The 16,388-nt window shown below is 41.9% G+C and overlaps 1 protein-coding gene across 14 annotated transcripts in view; it reads left to right on the plus strand.

The window, feature by feature from the left end:
- Positions 1 to 16,388, plus strand: part of FUBP3 (far upstream element binding protein 3) — a 58,186-nt gene that overhangs the window by 34,977 nt on the left and 6,821 nt on the right. For all 14 annotated transcript variants that reach the window (XM_075060574.1, XM_075060578.1, XM_075060575.1 and 11 more), the window contains 5 exons: positions 803 to 903; positions 5,429 to 5,570; positions 11,659 to 11,819; positions 13,149 to 13,222; positions 13,732 to 13,808. In XM_075060574.1, coding sequence (XP_074916675.1) covers positions 803 to 903; positions 5,429 to 5,570; positions 11,659 to 11,819; positions 13,149 to 13,222; positions 13,732 to 13,808 — 555 coding nt within the window. The remainder of the gene's footprint in view (positions 1 to 802; positions 904 to 5,428; positions 5,571 to 11,658; positions 11,820 to 13,148; positions 13,223 to 13,731; positions 13,809 to 16,388) is intronic.

The raw sequence follows: 16,388 nt of genomic DNA on the forward strand, positions 1-16,388 counted from the left end.
AGTTTTATTGCTTAGTGCTGATCTGCAGCAGCTAGTTTTGTCTGCTTGTAGTTACTTAGGCTGTGTCTACACTGCACTTTGATAGGTAACTTTTATCAGTCGGGGGTGTGAAAAAAACACGCCCCAGCCGACAAAAGTTTTACCAATGAAAAGCACTGGTGTGGACAGCACTTTTTTTTATGCGTGCTTTTATTTTGCTGGCAGAAGAGCTCTCTTGCCTGCAAAGATTGACTACCCTGGAGACCTTACAGCGGCACAGTAGATACAGCTTTAGTGCCCCTTTCTAAATGACATGCCACCTCCTTGGTTCCTCATGCAGTTTTTACAGAGATTTTCTGCTTGTTGCCTGTGAGACAGGAAAGAAATTGTATACACCTCATTTTCAAAACATTAGACATTATGGCAGCAATGTCTTGGTCTTGTAGTTAATTGATACAAAGAATTGGATTATGGAAAAAACCTTGTTTCCTGACTTTAAAGTACTCCAGGATATTCCTGGCCTTTAGGGATCAGGACTTGACGAATTCAAATAATTTCCTCTGGGTCACTTGGCTACCTTTAGCCAATCTCTTTTAAGGTTTGTCATGTGAAAGTGTTACCTTTCCACAATTAGACTCTTCCCAGATAATCAACATGGGTTCGTAGGTGGCTTGGGGAAGGGCCGAAGATAGAGGAGAAAGATGACAGGTCTAACACAACAGATCTACCTGTGGGAAAACACTGGCTGTAGCCATACTGGAGGGAAGCTTCATTTGGTGGGTGGGCCTTTTTAATTAAGTCTTTGTCACCTCTCCCTCCACAGATGATGGGATTAGTCCTGAAAGAGTCGCGCAGGTCATGGGGCTTCCTGATCGGTGTCAGCACGCAGCTCATATCATCAATGAGCTTATTCTCACAGCACAGGTGGGTTCTGTAGACTCCCATGAGGCAAACACCTATATTAATAGAGAATGGGAAAGGTAGTTATGGGAAGTACATAGTAAACAGAGGGGGTGGCCTACAGTCATACCACCAAGAAGGAATAGAGGGTATTGAGTAGGCAACTGTGTTCTCTTTTCAGGAGGCCATTTATGCTGCTACCCGTTAGAGTGCTGTACTGTCACTTTCGTAAAGTGTTTTCCTATCCTTGGTGCCACTTAACCATGTGATGGTTCAGCTATGGAAGGTCTCTCAAGCACATCCGTTTAGTTCTGGGATAGCTTAATATTTTCAGTTTCTTGTACGTTTTTAGTATAAGAAGAAAATGGTGAATAATATACTGCTTATTTACTTAGATAATTAACATTTTGCTCATGATTTGCATTAAGCTGCATTAGGATGGTAACTGGAATTTAAAAATAGAAAACAGTATTATAACATATATTTATTAAACAAAATAACCTTAAATGTTTTAGATGCAGGCGCTTCTCTTATCAAGACATGTTTCATATTTACACCTAAATGATCAGCAATACAACAGCAATCTTTCTCTGCTTTGTCCAAGGGTATGGAAATAGGCTTCAATATATTCAGTGAATCTTCTGCATTTCTCTTCAATCTGCTGACTGCTTTGGCTGTGATAGTTTTCATCTGTTTTGTCACTATTTTTTCTTCACAAATTGTCATTAGAATAGGCCAGTTCTTACTAAATCGATCAAAACACTCAACCACTGAATTCCATTGTTTCATCGCAGGGGAGAATTCGTTTGGATCCTCCTGTTCTTTTCAGTGAAGCTGAAGCAAGGTGGTTGTTATGGAAATATTTTGCAATTTCAGAAAGATTTTTCTTTATTCCTGGAGTTGTACTTAACTCTTCAAATGAACGTTGCATCCAAACAAGTGCTACACCCATATGTTACAAGTTTCAGGTTCCCTTCATTATCCTCTAGATTTCTTCTCATCTTGCATACATTGGCAGCATTGTCTGTGACACAACTATGCATCTGACACCTGAATTTTTGTTCAGTGTGTTATAGCTCGCTGCTACTTCTAAGTATTCTGCTGTATGGGCATTTCCTGGTGTATTAATAGTTTCTGTAGGATAGACAACTCCATCTTCTTCTTCTGTCTCACAAGCACGTTTTACTGGATCATTGTGTACATTGTTCCACCCATCAAGACTCAGATTAACAAATGTTCCATCAATGTTTTTTGCAAGCTCTTCAATTTACTTCTCGTCTACTGTATCCAGCAATGTCTGCTCTGCAGGGTGGAGTGTAGCCTGATCGTAATGATTGAACCAAGTCAATGAAATGTTTGTTCCGAACAAGTGAAAACGGAGAATTTGTTGCATAAATGAATCAAGACATTTTTTCATCTGTGGACTCTTGCTAGAATTTACGGGGCCTGATTATGAACTCATCTGTGGTTTTACTGGATGATGAAGAAAAAGACTAAATGAAAGACTTCCTCCTCCTGCAGCTGTTTGTACCACCTGTTTAAAAGAGAGAAAACTGGGTTTAGAATGAATTAGAGAAAATGAATCAGAAGGATTGTCTAAATCTATTTAAACCCTTATCTCTAGCAACATACTGAACTGGTTTGGGGGGGGAGATGGACTCTTTTTTAAATGTTGACGTTAATACTTGAAATCTTTACTTTTAAATAGGCAATCTTCACCTGGGATGTTTGATTATATTGAGCAATAAAAATTGTCAGAAGTCCAGCCATACGTCAAAAAGTAATTGATAAATACTCCCACAGCAAACTCATTTGCCAATTATCTTTTGAACACACATTTTGAAATTCACAAGTAATCTCTCCCCAAAAAACACATTTATGACAGTAATCTAAGTTATCATTTACTAGTGTAGTAAGACAGGGTAGGCTGTCCATAAGAGTGGTGAAAAATTAGTCAGATGGTTCAGACACACCCATCTCATCTTCAAAGACTTTACTTTTGAGGAGCACTCTTCATAACGTTTCATTCTGACCACCAGGCCTTGTTGCACTGTTTAAATTTGGTACGTGTTCCTTTTTTTTACCCAGAGGTCCAAGAATTTCTTGAAAATATTCCCAAATAGAGTCTTTTGTACAAGCTGCAGCCATGACAGGTTTTTTCTCCAGTTTCCTAGTGTTGAAATCAGCATGAGCGACTGCACTCTGATTCCCACAGTGTCCTGCTTTGGCACCAGTCTTGCTCCTTTCTGGTTGCACACTCTGCTCCTCCTCCTCCCGTGTTACTTAACTCCCCCAGCAGTACCTCCAGAAGACACAAGAAGTAATCACGCTCCGAGCCTTCTGCTCGTGTGACCCTGTGCTTTTAGATTTTATTTGTTTAGCAGGAGAGGGAAGCAGGTGAGAAATTAATGGATTTCTGGGTTTTTGATCTCTGTGTACACATGCAAGGAGACAGAGCAAGGCCATTTACTTAAAGTACCCAAAACCGCCCAGAAGCAAGGACTGATAGTTAGTAGACTGATCAGTATGTTTCCATGAGCTGGAGAGCAGGTATCCATGGTGGGTGGAGTCATACATATTTTTAATTTGAGATTTGAACCTATCAGAGCTCAGGGAGGGAGAAGCTATAAAATAGGAGTACGGCACCACCCAGGTGGGCTCAGTGGATGAGCCTGATGAGATACACGATGGTGTCTTCTGGAAGTAGGGTCCCAATGCCTGTGGTGACTTTGCCAGTCTCCTGCGCCCAGTAGCATAGCCTCTTGACCTCAAACATAACACTTGACCTCAAAAGTTAGATGTTTTCTATATAAAAAATGATTAGGGGAAAAAGCAGGCTTGAATTCAGTTTTTTAAATAAGCTTATGGATTCAGCATATTTATTTTATATTTAAACATTTTAAGAGATTATAATAAGTTTAGGCCTTAATATTTTGTTTATATTTAGATTTCATTTTAAATGGGTTTATTTTTAAAAAGAAAAATGTAATTAGCATTTAAATAACCAAATCTGATTTAAATTTAAAAAATCCAATTTTCACTTTTTCAAAAAAAAAAATCAATTTTTATCTATCCTGATTGCGGGGAAAGCCTTGAATTGAGGGTTGGGGTTAGCATGGAAAAGCTTGCTACTACCACAGGGCTTGATAAGGATGAGAAGTGCTCAGAATGGCAGAGCACAACCTGAGTGCACAAAGAGCTCTTTTCTTCTGGATCTTTTCTGCAGGTTCTAGCTCAGGGGTAGGCAACCTATGGCACATGTGCCAAAAGCGACACGCGAGCTGATTTTCAGTGGCACTCACACTGCCCGTGTCCTGGCCACCGGTCCAAGGGGCTCTGCATTTTAATTTTAAATGAAGCTTCTTAAACATTTTAAAAATCTTATTTACTTCACGTACAACAATAGTTTAGTTATACATTATAGACTTATAGAAAGAGACCTTCTAAAAATCTTAAACTGTATGACTGGCACGCGAAACCTTAAATTAGAGTGAATAAATGAAGACTTGGCACACCACTTCTGAAAGGTTGCAGACCCCTGTTCTAGACCGCTACCTCAATATAATGCCACCTGATATAAGACAAATTTGGATATAATGCGGTAAAGCAGTGCCCTAGAGGGGCAGGGCTGTGCACTCTGGTGGATCAAAGCAAGTTCAATATAACACGGTTTCACCTATAACGTGGTAGGACTTTTTGGCTCCCTAGGGCAGCGGTATATCGAGGTAGAGGTGTAGCTAATGGATCTGTACCCTGGATACCCATCCTTGTGCTGTTCTGAAAAGGCTCTAGGGCTGGAAAGCTCCACTGTTTTTTCTGGAAGGCAGTGGGGGGAGAAAACAGCCTTTTGTGGCTCTCCCCAGTGCTGTTTGAAAACCTCTTTACATACTAGGGCAAATCCTTTCCTTAGCCACTTAATCTCTCCGACATTGGCCTGTGACAACAGAGGGCCTTTACTTTGCAGATACAAGCATTTGGATTTTTTTTGTCCTGACCTAACACTTCTTTGAATTTGGACAACGTTGTTTGTAGGTTCAAGTTGATTTGGAGCAATGTGTATTTCAGCTGAGGGATTCCGGTAGTTCTCACGTAATTGGCATCTGAAAGGGTTAACTTTTGGCTTCTATGAAGCCTTTGGTGCCAAACAGTGTGCATTAATGCAAAGGTTTCTGGTTTGCTCATGAAAGCTTAGGTAACTAGCCCTGCTCAGATTGGAACCCAGCAACTAAAAGGACTTTGAGTTTCTGCATACCTGCCAGTTACAAAAGGATATTCTGTTTGAAGGCATGCATTTATATCTACTTGCTGAAATAAACGTACAGAATCAGGAAGGCAGCTGTGACCTGCATTAACAGCGCTTCTTTGAACTGCTTCAGAATCTCACCTACGGAGATGAAGGCCAGGAGTTCCCTAGTTTAGTGATATTAGTGATATTGATTATCATGCAGTTTAAACTCTACTTTGCCTTTTTTTTAATGTGGCAAATTAGAAGTATAGGTATTGGGGTCAGGAAAAATATTGATGAAAGTGCTGTTTTTTTCCCTTCAAGGAACGAGATGGCTTTGGAAGTTTGGCAGTAGCCCGGGGAAGAGGTCGTGGTCGTGGGGACTGGAGCGTTGGGACACCTGGTGGGATGCAGGAAATAACCTACACGGTGCCAGCTGATAAGTGTGGCCTTGTTATAGGCAAAGGTAAGTGCTGCTGACATGATGTTCTGAGATGTAATCTCCATCTCAACTGGGGGTTCCTAAACTTTACTGGAGTGGCTGTGGTATTTCCAGTATTGAAAATTGTACTTCAGTGGCCATGACCATACAACATAGGAGGAATTTAGTAAGCGAAACCACCTAGTAAGGCAGATGGTTTCTATACGCTTCCTTCTGATGTCTTGTCTCACAAGTGTGCTTTCTAGGCATTTTTTTTTTACATGAGGAAGGGGGTTTGTGCATGCAGAAAAGTCGTACTCTGAATTGTCAGGTCAGGTGTACATGTTGTGCAATGCAGCTATCTCATGAAAAGACTTAGGTCCTTTTGGGGACCCTTTGTAGCAGAGTGGTTTAAAGTGCAAGGGGACAGACCAAACAGCTGCATTTCTATAGTGGTACCCTTTGTCTTGTATTTAGTTTACACTCCATTGCATGGTACTTCTTGTTGGAGCGAATGTTGTATCTCCTTGTCCATGGAGATCAGCAAGTGACTACATGTAGCCAAGCTTACGAAGTCACCTGTAAGTTAGAAATCTGTCTGGAAACAGCAAGATCTAACCTACCCACTGTATTTAATCTCCTGGTGCGTAGTAGGCTGGGCAGGTGCCCTCTGAGTGGGTAGGACTCCTTAGCTTGCCTGGAGTCTGTAGTTCTCTGTAGTTGGCGTAACACTGCTGTCTAGTCATTGAACTCAAGTGTACCAAAGGAATGGAAACATTTGTGTTCCCTTCTTAGAACAGTTGTGTCCCAACCAAACAATACCAAGTGCAAAGGTGAAGGCTCCAACAGCAGTTGTAACTTGGCTGTGTGTGTCGTCAGGTTATAAAATGTGCACCATAACTACACTATATTTAACTAGAAACAGGAATAGAAATACTGCACTGGTGCAATGCACCTGAGTTAATGTTGGAATCTAGACTTTGGGGGGGTGTTAATTGCAACACTAACACATTGAAAGTAGTTTGTGTTTAATTTCTCCATACTCTCAGAAAGAATGATCTGTGTGCTTAATGTTAGCATTTCAATAGTCCCAATTCAACTTTTAGTGTCCCTGGAGTTGAGGTAAATCAAGTAGCAGTGGGTACCCTCTTTGCTGCTGGCTAGAGAATTTTCTGCCAGGCTGCATTGCTGCTTCCGTTATATTTGTGGCATAGTGATGCCTATCTATCACTGACAAAAGCTTGGGATTTGCAGAATGCAGCCAGAAGTGTGGCAGTGCTCTTAAATTCAAGAGAAGAGGCTCTCTTTGTTTTTCTTGTTTCTTACTATTTTCTTCTGCACTTGGTGTTAGTGTGCTTTTGAGGGGATTTTGCCATGGTCCAGTGACATTTGGCTTTTCTCATGAAGCGTGCCAGCATTCTATACCAATTATCATTGGGCAGGATGAATGTGCTGTGACAATCATAAAGGAATTGGCCTTCATTAAGACTTTTCAGATGCTGCTGTGAACATGCTTAGGGCTGACTGCTTTAAGAAAGTTCAGTTTTTAAAATTAATTCCCTTCAAATCTCCCTGTTCCCAGTCTCATCCCCCTCCCCCTTTAGAAAGCTTTAAGGAAACTCTCTAAACAGTTTCAGGCTTAGTTTTTGCTGTAACCCTATTCACAAGTGTAGTGAAAATGCATTAGCCATGCAAAAAGTGCTTTTGTTCCCTCATAATTCAGAAACAACTGAAGATATTGTGCTCAGTCTTTCAACAAAAAATCCTGTCAGGGCAGAGACCAAGCAAAGAAAAGTTATTCTCAAAAGCAAAAGTTGTCAACATGGTAAAATATAATAATGGAAACTACCATTGCTATTTTAACACTTGCAGTAGCTACCAGTAGCCATTAGAAAGTACAGAAAAGTAACTAGCGTTTCCACAATGTATAGAAATGTTGTCTCTCTAACATAAGTGCTGTGATCTGGAGGAGCACACACAAGGTTAGGTGTGAGACGCTCCTGAATTCTAATACTGGCTCTGCCAGAGTCTTCCCGTGTAATTGTGGGTGTAAGCCATTGTACTTTTGTTTCCCCATCAGTAAAATGGGACTGCTTACCTGAGGCTTTCAGCAGATTGATTATTAACGACTGTACAGTGCTTTGAGCATTTAAAATTGTGTAATATTTACTTGCAATCAGTACTAATGGGGTATTTACACTTGTATTGTTAGTTCGTTTTTATCTGTTTGTTGGGAGTGATGGCTGTAGCTTTGTCTCCTGGGAGTCTTGGATGAGAAATAGATATGACACACATTTTCAGAGCCTTCTGTGTCAGTCAGTTCTCTTCCCACAATTTCTGAACTTTTGTCACCTGTATGTCAAGTGGGAGGAAGAGGGGATGTTATTTCCAAGGTTAATACTCTTTCTGGATGGGCAAATAGGAATCCTCTATTCTAAAACACCCAGGCCTGGCTGGGGATAAGGGGTTTAGCCATTTGGCACTTGGATTATTGAAGCCAAATTTCTGGATGGGTCAGCTAGTGAAACCCTAGGGGCTGCTTCCACAGAGAAATTAAGAGCAGAGTCCCTTTAATGGAAAATGTCCATGTGAATGAGATTCTAATACTGTATCTGACTGAGAATAGATCACTTTATCTTATTATATTTTAACCATTTTCTTCAGTCATTAACTACAGTCATGAGACTGATGTAAAAGAAGACTCTGGGAATTGCAGCTCAGAATAGACTTAGCTTTTTTCTTACTAACTCCAGTGTTTTTGACATACAATGGAAACAAATGTATCAATACAGCAGGGGTCACTAGAGCAATTTCTGTAAATTCAGTTTGTTAATCAGACAGCTGTAAAGTAACCCTTTAATCCTAAACACACTGTCACCCCAGGATTATAAGAATTTGGAATAAGAGTTACTTATAATTTTTTCCAGTCAAAGTAAATAACTTAAACTAAAAATAGGTTGCATTAGAATTGGACCTTTCATGCTGAAGACTATGAATTTCATGTATTCTAGACTATTTTAGGTACGATCTGGCCTCACAATCTTTAGTGTGTTTATCTTCACAAACATCCTGTGAGGCAGGACAATGCTGTTAACTCCATTGTAGTGTTGGGAATCAGAGAGGCTAAGTGGCTTCCCCAAGGTCATGCAGAAAGTCTGTGGCAGAGCAAGAACCTGAACTCAGGTTCCCTCACCTTTGGACCGTCCTTCCTCTACAGGATCCAAAGCTGACACATGCATGAGCATCATGTCTACAAAAGAGTAGATGTTAGTAACGGCCGTATTCCTTGTTGCCTTAAAAACCCTCCTTGAGGGGGTCAGAGGAGGAAGAGGAATTCAGGACAGATTGTTACAAGCTTTGTATCGGCCGTGCACACAGTAACTGATCCCAGTGCCTTTTCCACATGGGCATGGTGAGCGTTCAGTGGCTTAATAAGGAAATGCGAAGGCTCACTCAAAGTTGGTTGTATTTTTTTGCTCTAGGGGTGGGTAGGTGCAGCTTTTCTTGTTTGAAAGACTTGGTGAAGGGTGGAGTGGAAAGCCATACAAATGTCAAGTGCTTTTTCTGTGTGCTGGTGCCTGGAAACAAACTGCAGCCTCTCAGGGGCCCCGCTGGATTTCCATGATAAATACAGCAATATTGACAGATAACGTGGCTGGCCCAGCTCTTGTCAGCTCTGCCTTTTAGCAGGTTTGATTAATTGCTTTACAATTTCACGTCCAGCTGGGGGGCCACTCCTGGATCATTTCTGCCCCCCGTCAGGTAGAAGAATGGAGCAAGCTGCCAAATAAGTCTGTAGACAGCCACCATGCGCCGAGCGGGTGACCTCATTATGAAGGAAGGTGAACTCCTTCCGATGCTGCTGCAGCATCATGTTGGCTGCTTCAGCTTGTTTGTATGCTCCAAAGGCACAGTAAGAAGATATCTCGAATGGGACGGAAGTAACTTTTGGTATATCAGAGAGTGGGGGGCAGGAAGAAGAATTCTGATACCCAAGAACGCGCAGTGTTTAAAGAAACTAGCATACACCCTTTTGTGAACAAGCCTATAGAGAACTCACTTCACTTGGTGCAGAATGGTAAAAGAAGAAGCTGGTGGGAAACAGGCCCACAATTAATAGCTTCCCCTAAACATTTCTGCTTTTGGTAACTTGCATAATGAAATGTGAAATACTAATTATGGAGACAATTTGAAACTAAATACACTGTGGTCATTTACAGCTGGGCAAGGATAGCAAGTCAAAAGGGAAGATATTTAGAGCTCAGAGGTTACACAAAGCTTTGCTTTGGTGTTCACATTAGCATCTGTCACAGATATTGCATTCTCTTCCTTTCTATGCGCTTGCAAGTAGGCAGGCTAAAAGTATGGAAAACTTTCTTCCATTCCATATGGCAGCTTAGTGAGCACATAAGCAGGCCCCAAGACTCTGTTGATTGTGCACACATCCTAACATGTTAAATGAAACAATTCTTGTTTCCAAATTCATCTCAGAAATTTCCAAATCACAGTTGAAATGGATGGTTTCCTGTTTGGCTCCGCAGGATAACCTGTTTTGCCTGCAGAAGAAAGGATGTGGCATAAAAACTTCTCTAATCCCCCAAAATGCATCTAGAAAGAGTTAATTGCCATGGGGTGACTCTTCCTCCCATAAAAGGGGGTATAGAATGTTGAAAAGATCATAAGTTTTACAATGAAATGAACAAATGTGCTCAATATCCACTCTTTTTGTCTTGAAGTTGTGTTCAGGGCTGGTTTTAGGAACACTGGCAAAAACAAGGGAGCTACTTATGGATTCACTTTAATCAACTTTTTTGCTCAATTGCTCATTAGTTTCCTTTTCTCCCCCTTGCAGTGTATGTTTCAGCTAGTGCCCTCATCTAGGTCTGTAGGGATCAGAGCTGTAAAACTCCCCCTGCACGCACGCACACACATACCCTTTTCTCCAGTTGAGTGGCACTGATCTGTAAGTTCTGTGAAATTCCAAAAGAAGAATTGAACCATTGTAACGTTGGCTGAAGCTTTTGTTAAGCAAATTTCATTAAGAGACTGAGACTTCAAGTTTTTTCACGAAGTCAAACCAGATTTCATTAGCTCCGCTGTGCCTAAGAGTACTCTTGTGCGCTCACTTAACTGAGAGAGCTGGTTCACTGTTCGTATATGTTCGCCAAAGGTGCACTAAAGGACATGTCTAAACTTGAAAGTTATTTCAGCTTAAGGTAGGCTTTGAATTTAAAGCTTGAATAATTCCCCATTGGACACTCTTATTCTGTGATAAGGGTACACATGGGGAGCTGTTTTGAGTAGCTTATTGTGATTAATTTCCTCGTGTATACAAGCCTGAACTCTAGCTGTGAAGTGACAGGCTGGCAACTGTGAACCTTGCATTGTTCCAGAAGTGTGTGTAGCCATTTGTGCTGCATTGCAAGTGGGAAGTGACTGCAGGAGATGGTAGGATTTTAAGGAAAGCACCTATTGAACATTGCATAACCATCGGAAAACTACCAGGCTTTGTCCTCACTGCTAAAAAAGATGTGTTTTACAGTGAGATAAGTAATGCATCTTAGCTGTCGTGCTGTCAAACAAACAAAACACCTGTTTCAGCAGTGAACATATAGCCTTAAGTCAGGAAGAATAACAATGTTACTTTTCTTGAGAAATAAGGTCTGCATTTGTACTGATTAGCTGACCCTAAGGGTAAGAGATGGTGGTAAATTAGCAGGAAGAATCCTTGTCTTTGGGCTCTATTATTCATAAGATATGTGCCAGTAATACTGAATTTGCTCAGCAGTCCAGCAAAGCGTGCAAAGGTGCTAGGGTACATACCCTTCTTCAGACGTTAAGTGGCGTTGGCTGACCCAGTAAGAGACAGAAGTCTGGCATGTAGCAGCAAAGACTTGGTCTCTGGGTGCACTTACAAATAAATGGAGAGGGGTGTGGTGGGGATGTGAGCCAAAGCATTATGACAATATTCACTATAGTGTTTCCTTCACTGCTTAGGGCAGGCACAAGGGTAGGGGGAAAATCTATTCCAGCTGTAGGACGTAGCTTTGGAAATCATGATGATCATCTCTCTATAAATGAAATGAGTTTTATGCTCATCTCTTCTCATGCCTTGATTTCCCTTTTTCTGCAGGTGGAGAGAACATCAAGAGCATAAACCAACAGTCAGGAGCCCACGTCGAGCTGCAAAGAAATCCACCTCCCAACACGGACCCTAGCGTACGGATATTCACCATCAGAGGAGTTCCCCAACAAATTGAGCTCGCTAGACATCTCATAGATGAGAAAGTTGGTGTAAGTGTCATGTGGTATTGCTTCTGATCTTGTTTTAATTGGTGTTGAGTATTTTTACTGATAAAGGTTTGGGTAGGCGGGGGCACAAACTTCTGTATCCTGTGCTATGCTTGTAGTGTTGATAGTCTGGCTTCAAAACAACTTGCTTGTGAGCAGACAGCCTGAAATGTCCGAACTGGCCCTCCAGTAGACATGGATGGATTTACTGTAGCCTGGAATGTTTCTCCCAGACGCCTGCTTCAGTAATCCAGTCTGGTTTGCTGCTCTGTGATGGATGGCAGATGTAATGCTTTGACAGAAAAGTTCTTGTAGGGTACCAGAAAGGTGTCTAAAATCAGATCTGGGGGAGAAAACTGAGTTATGTTGCTACTTGGGGATTACAGAAGTGCACAGAGGGGATGGCAGGATCTCTGTGACGCTACAGACTGCTGTTACTGTAGTGGTGCTATGGTGGCTCTTAATCTACCTGTTACAAAGCCATGGATGTTGCAGCGTAATGGAACCAGGCCAAAGAACCTAGTCAGGTGAGACTTGGGTAAAAGGAGGTGAGAAAATACTGAAGTGGGACCTTATAAAACTGAAAAAGCAGCCTTTATACTGAATTATTTGACTATTAGCAGTAAGTTTGCCCAGTGGCCTGTGATGGGATGTTAGATGGGGTGGGATCTGAGTTACTACAGAGAGTTCTTTCCTGGGTGTCTGGCTGGTGAGTCTTGCCCACATGCTCAGAGTTTAGTTGATCAGCATATTTGGGGTCGAGAAGGAATTTTCCTCTAGGTCAGATTGGCAGACACCCTGGAGGTTTTTTTGCTTTCCTCTGCAGGGTGGGGCACGGGTCACTTGATAGAGGATTCTCTGCACCTTGAAGTCTTTAAACCATGATTTGAGGACTTCAATAGCTCAGATATAGGTTAGGGATTTATTACAGGAGTGGGTGGGTGAGATTGTGTGGCCTGTGTTGTGCAGGAGGTCAGACTAGACTATCATAATGGTGCCTTCTGGTCTTAAAATCTAATCTAATCTGAGTGTTTTCGATTTGGAATACATATAGCGAAATACTTTCATACGTTCCTAAGTCCCACTGGCTTTCAACAAGACACATAGGAGCCTAAGCAGTTTTCAAAAATTGGCTCCCAATTCACTTAGGCCTTTTGGAAATTTTAAACTTTCAGAATTGGCGCCATGAGTGGTATGTCCTGTGCTTTCTGGTCCCTTTTCTTACTATTTATCTAAACATAGTGGCTGGGGGGTTGGGGTTGTTTTTGTTTTTGTTTTTTGCTAAATGGTGCAAGGAATTATAACATTAAGTGTTTGTGGATTCTGAGACAGGGTACCAGCATGGGTGGACCTGGCAGTTTTGGTCAAAATCCTTTCAGCCAAGCACCTGCTACACCTCATCAAAAGTAAGTTTCCATGACATCCTTTGGACTCTAACATAGGGAGTGTGAATGTGAGCATTTTAGATTGAGGCGTGAAGGTTTAAGAATAAGTGAAAACTTGTAGAGAATCAGATTGAAGACTCCCAAATCCAAGGATGAGTGAGATGAAGCTTTGAAGCCCAATTATAGAAAACTCCTTATTGGAGTTCCTGCCACATCTAAGAACGCCCACCATCAGTGTAGCAAGGTGTGGAAAGAAATTTAAATTAGCAACGGATACTATTAGCCTCAAGTCTGAGTGAGGTTTGACGTGCCCTCCTTTCAGCTCTTCTACTAGTAACCTAAGGAAGGCCTTCACGCTCACTTCTCCAGTATTGAACCGGTCAGGAGTTCCCCCTATTTTTGCATTCATTCTTGCCTTAGCAGCTGCTGACTCCAATAATCATTTTGATGCTGTTACTGTTTTTGTGCATATGATCTATTAAGAAAATATTCTGTCTGTCTGCTTCAGTGTATGGTATTATAATCCACAGTGGTCCTCAGGCATTCATGACACAGAGTTGGGGCAGCACCTACCAGACGTGGCAACAGCCTGGACAGCAAGTCCCTAGTAAGTAGTTAGCATTTTGGTTTGAGAAAATTCAGAAGTTAATCTGTACTCCACACAGGTACACAGCTGCAGGTCTCGTGAGACCACTCGTATGGAAGATGGTAGAAAGTTACGCAATTAAGTGCATGCAGGTGCACCCTGGAGTAAGGGATCAATGCTCCTGATTATAGTAATGTAAAATAAATTGATGGCACGCAGAGAATCTGTTATAAATCACTCTTTGCTGTTAGCTGCTTGTTTTAAGCGTCCACCCCTCTTTCCTGCAGGAGCTTGGGCTCCCTCTCTGCTCCCCTCTAACAAGACCTTCCCACCTCTCTAGACTCTCTCCCCTCCCACCTTCCTCATTTTGAGCACTGGATAGCACCTTTCCCTTCCACTAGCCACGCAGCCTGTCATTAGCAGCCCACCTCCTTTCTGCTCCTGACTGTCCTGATTCTCTTTGCTACTCCCCTGCTCTCCTGATGTGAGCTGCCCTCACCACTTGTTTCTCAGCCTGAAGGAAAGATTGGGATTCTGGGGGAAATGAATGAATGGAGAGGAGATGGGGTTGGATGGTGAAGGGTGAAGAGGGTAGGATTGGCTCCGATCCTAGTTTCACCTCCCTGTGACACAGAACACACACACCCTTACTGGAATAGCATGTCCCTGAAAGGTTAAGTACTGACTGGCACCCGAGGTGTTAAACGCTGGGAATTAGTCAGCATCTTACCAGTTAAACAGGACAAGTTGGTCACATGGCTAAAAGTAAATTACATAAAGTTGTACAAATTCATTGTTGGTCAGAGTTCCAAAACTTCTGTCCTTCACTCCATTCACCAGCCCAGAAAAGCAGATCTGCAGCTGTTTGTTTGCTGGGGCAACTGGGCTGTGGAGGTGCCTGCTTCAAGTGGCTATTGCTCCGAGCCAGGCATTTGACCCCCGATTGTTTAAACCCCCAGCCCGTTCAGATATGGAGAACAACAGATCCACCTTAGTTTAGGTGGCTCCAGCAATGCCACTCTCCTACACGTCACTGTAACACATGGAGCAGTCGTTTCATGCAAACACTAACTTCAGTTTGTCAGCAGTCCCAGAGTTAATATTTTTCTCTTCTGGTAGAGATGGTTTCACTTTAAGTAACTCTTAAGAGGCCCAAACTTTCAGACCAAGAGGCTACTTCTTTCAGAAAGGCCTTATGTCTTCCCTCAGCCAAAAGGTGAATCTGTTCAGAAACTTTGATACAATTCTCTTCATCTGTGTTGGGATGATATGGGGTATTTCAGGTGCTAAGAGAACTTTCTGTACATTTTTAAGTACTTGAATAACTTAAGTTTTAAAAATAAGCCTTTCAAACTTCTTAGGAATGGCAAGTGTCTTTTTAAGTGTTACGTTTAGTTTAGAAATAAGAATCTGGAAACTGGTTGCTGCCTGTAGCATGCAGTTTCCCACTAACAGACTTTCTCAAGATGTAGCAGTCCAGCTGTATATACCACCTGGAGTTCTGCACAGTGACTGTAAGTGCAGCTGTATCCATATTTCCAAGATCAGAGACTAAAATTTGGTGCCATGGAAACCATAACTCTGAATATTCTGTATCTTGTTCATGGAAATCCCCTGCCATAGTGCATTATTAACTTAACATTTCTAATATATATGCTACAACAGCATAAAGGGGCCCCAATTGGGAACAGGGGCCCATTGTCCTAATGTCTGTACAGACACTTTCAAAGACATAGTCTGTGCCCCAAGGACCATACAGTCTAGGAAGCATTGAACTGTAAATAATTACATTGGATATGTGGATACTCAAAGTAGTAAAGTGATGCAAGCACCCAAATATACTCCTTCACCAGGTAGCATTATAGTAAGGTACTAATGGTCACTAATGTTTTCCTGCTACCTTTACTTTGTAACCCCAGAAATATGCTACTTTCAATTATTTTCAGTTTGCTTTGAGTCCGGGAGGGCAGCCTGTCCTGGGTTTTAGAAACTCCATCATAACTTTCTGATTTAAAGATCAAACGCCATGTCCACAATACACTCTTTTCTGTATAGGGAAAGCCATTAGTAGAACTCTGCTAACATTGCTTGAATGAAGCAGGGATGGGTACCGTTAATATCTTGACTCCCGGTCTTGGGATCAGAGCTATCAGGCAGGCTTCCTCACCATTCCTGTACACACAAGGCTCTTATCTTTGCTTTCATGTAAAAAGGCTTTGGTGTGCATCCTTTTGCATTATGAAACGTGCTGTACTTGCCTCAGAGTGTGCGCATTTTAAAAATAAAACACCCCAGATAACTTAATATTTTGCATGAGAACAAGGGGAGTCCTTCACCACCAAAAAAAATCTGCACAGACTTTGCTGTCCAAGAGCAATTATTTATAAAGGAAAAATCCTCTCCTAAAATAATCCTCCTAGACATAGCCCACCCTTCCTCAAGCAAAGGTTTAAGAAGAGAGATGAGCTTTGCACCGAGCCTTGAAGATAAGTGAAGGCTGTTCATTGGCCACCCTGCCACCAGCACTTGATCAGATTTGGGGCCTGTTTGCATGCAGATGTCACAATGGCACAAACACCAAGCCAGACACAGATGAAAAAG

This window comes from Chelonoidis abingdonii, chromosome 24 (genome assembly GCF_003597395.2).
Source record: "Chelonoidis abingdonii isolate Lonesome George chromosome 24, CheloAbing_2.0, whole genome shotgun sequence".
Lineage (NCBI taxonomy): Eukaryota > Metazoa > Chordata > Testudines > Testudinidae > Chelonoidis > Chelonoidis abingdonii.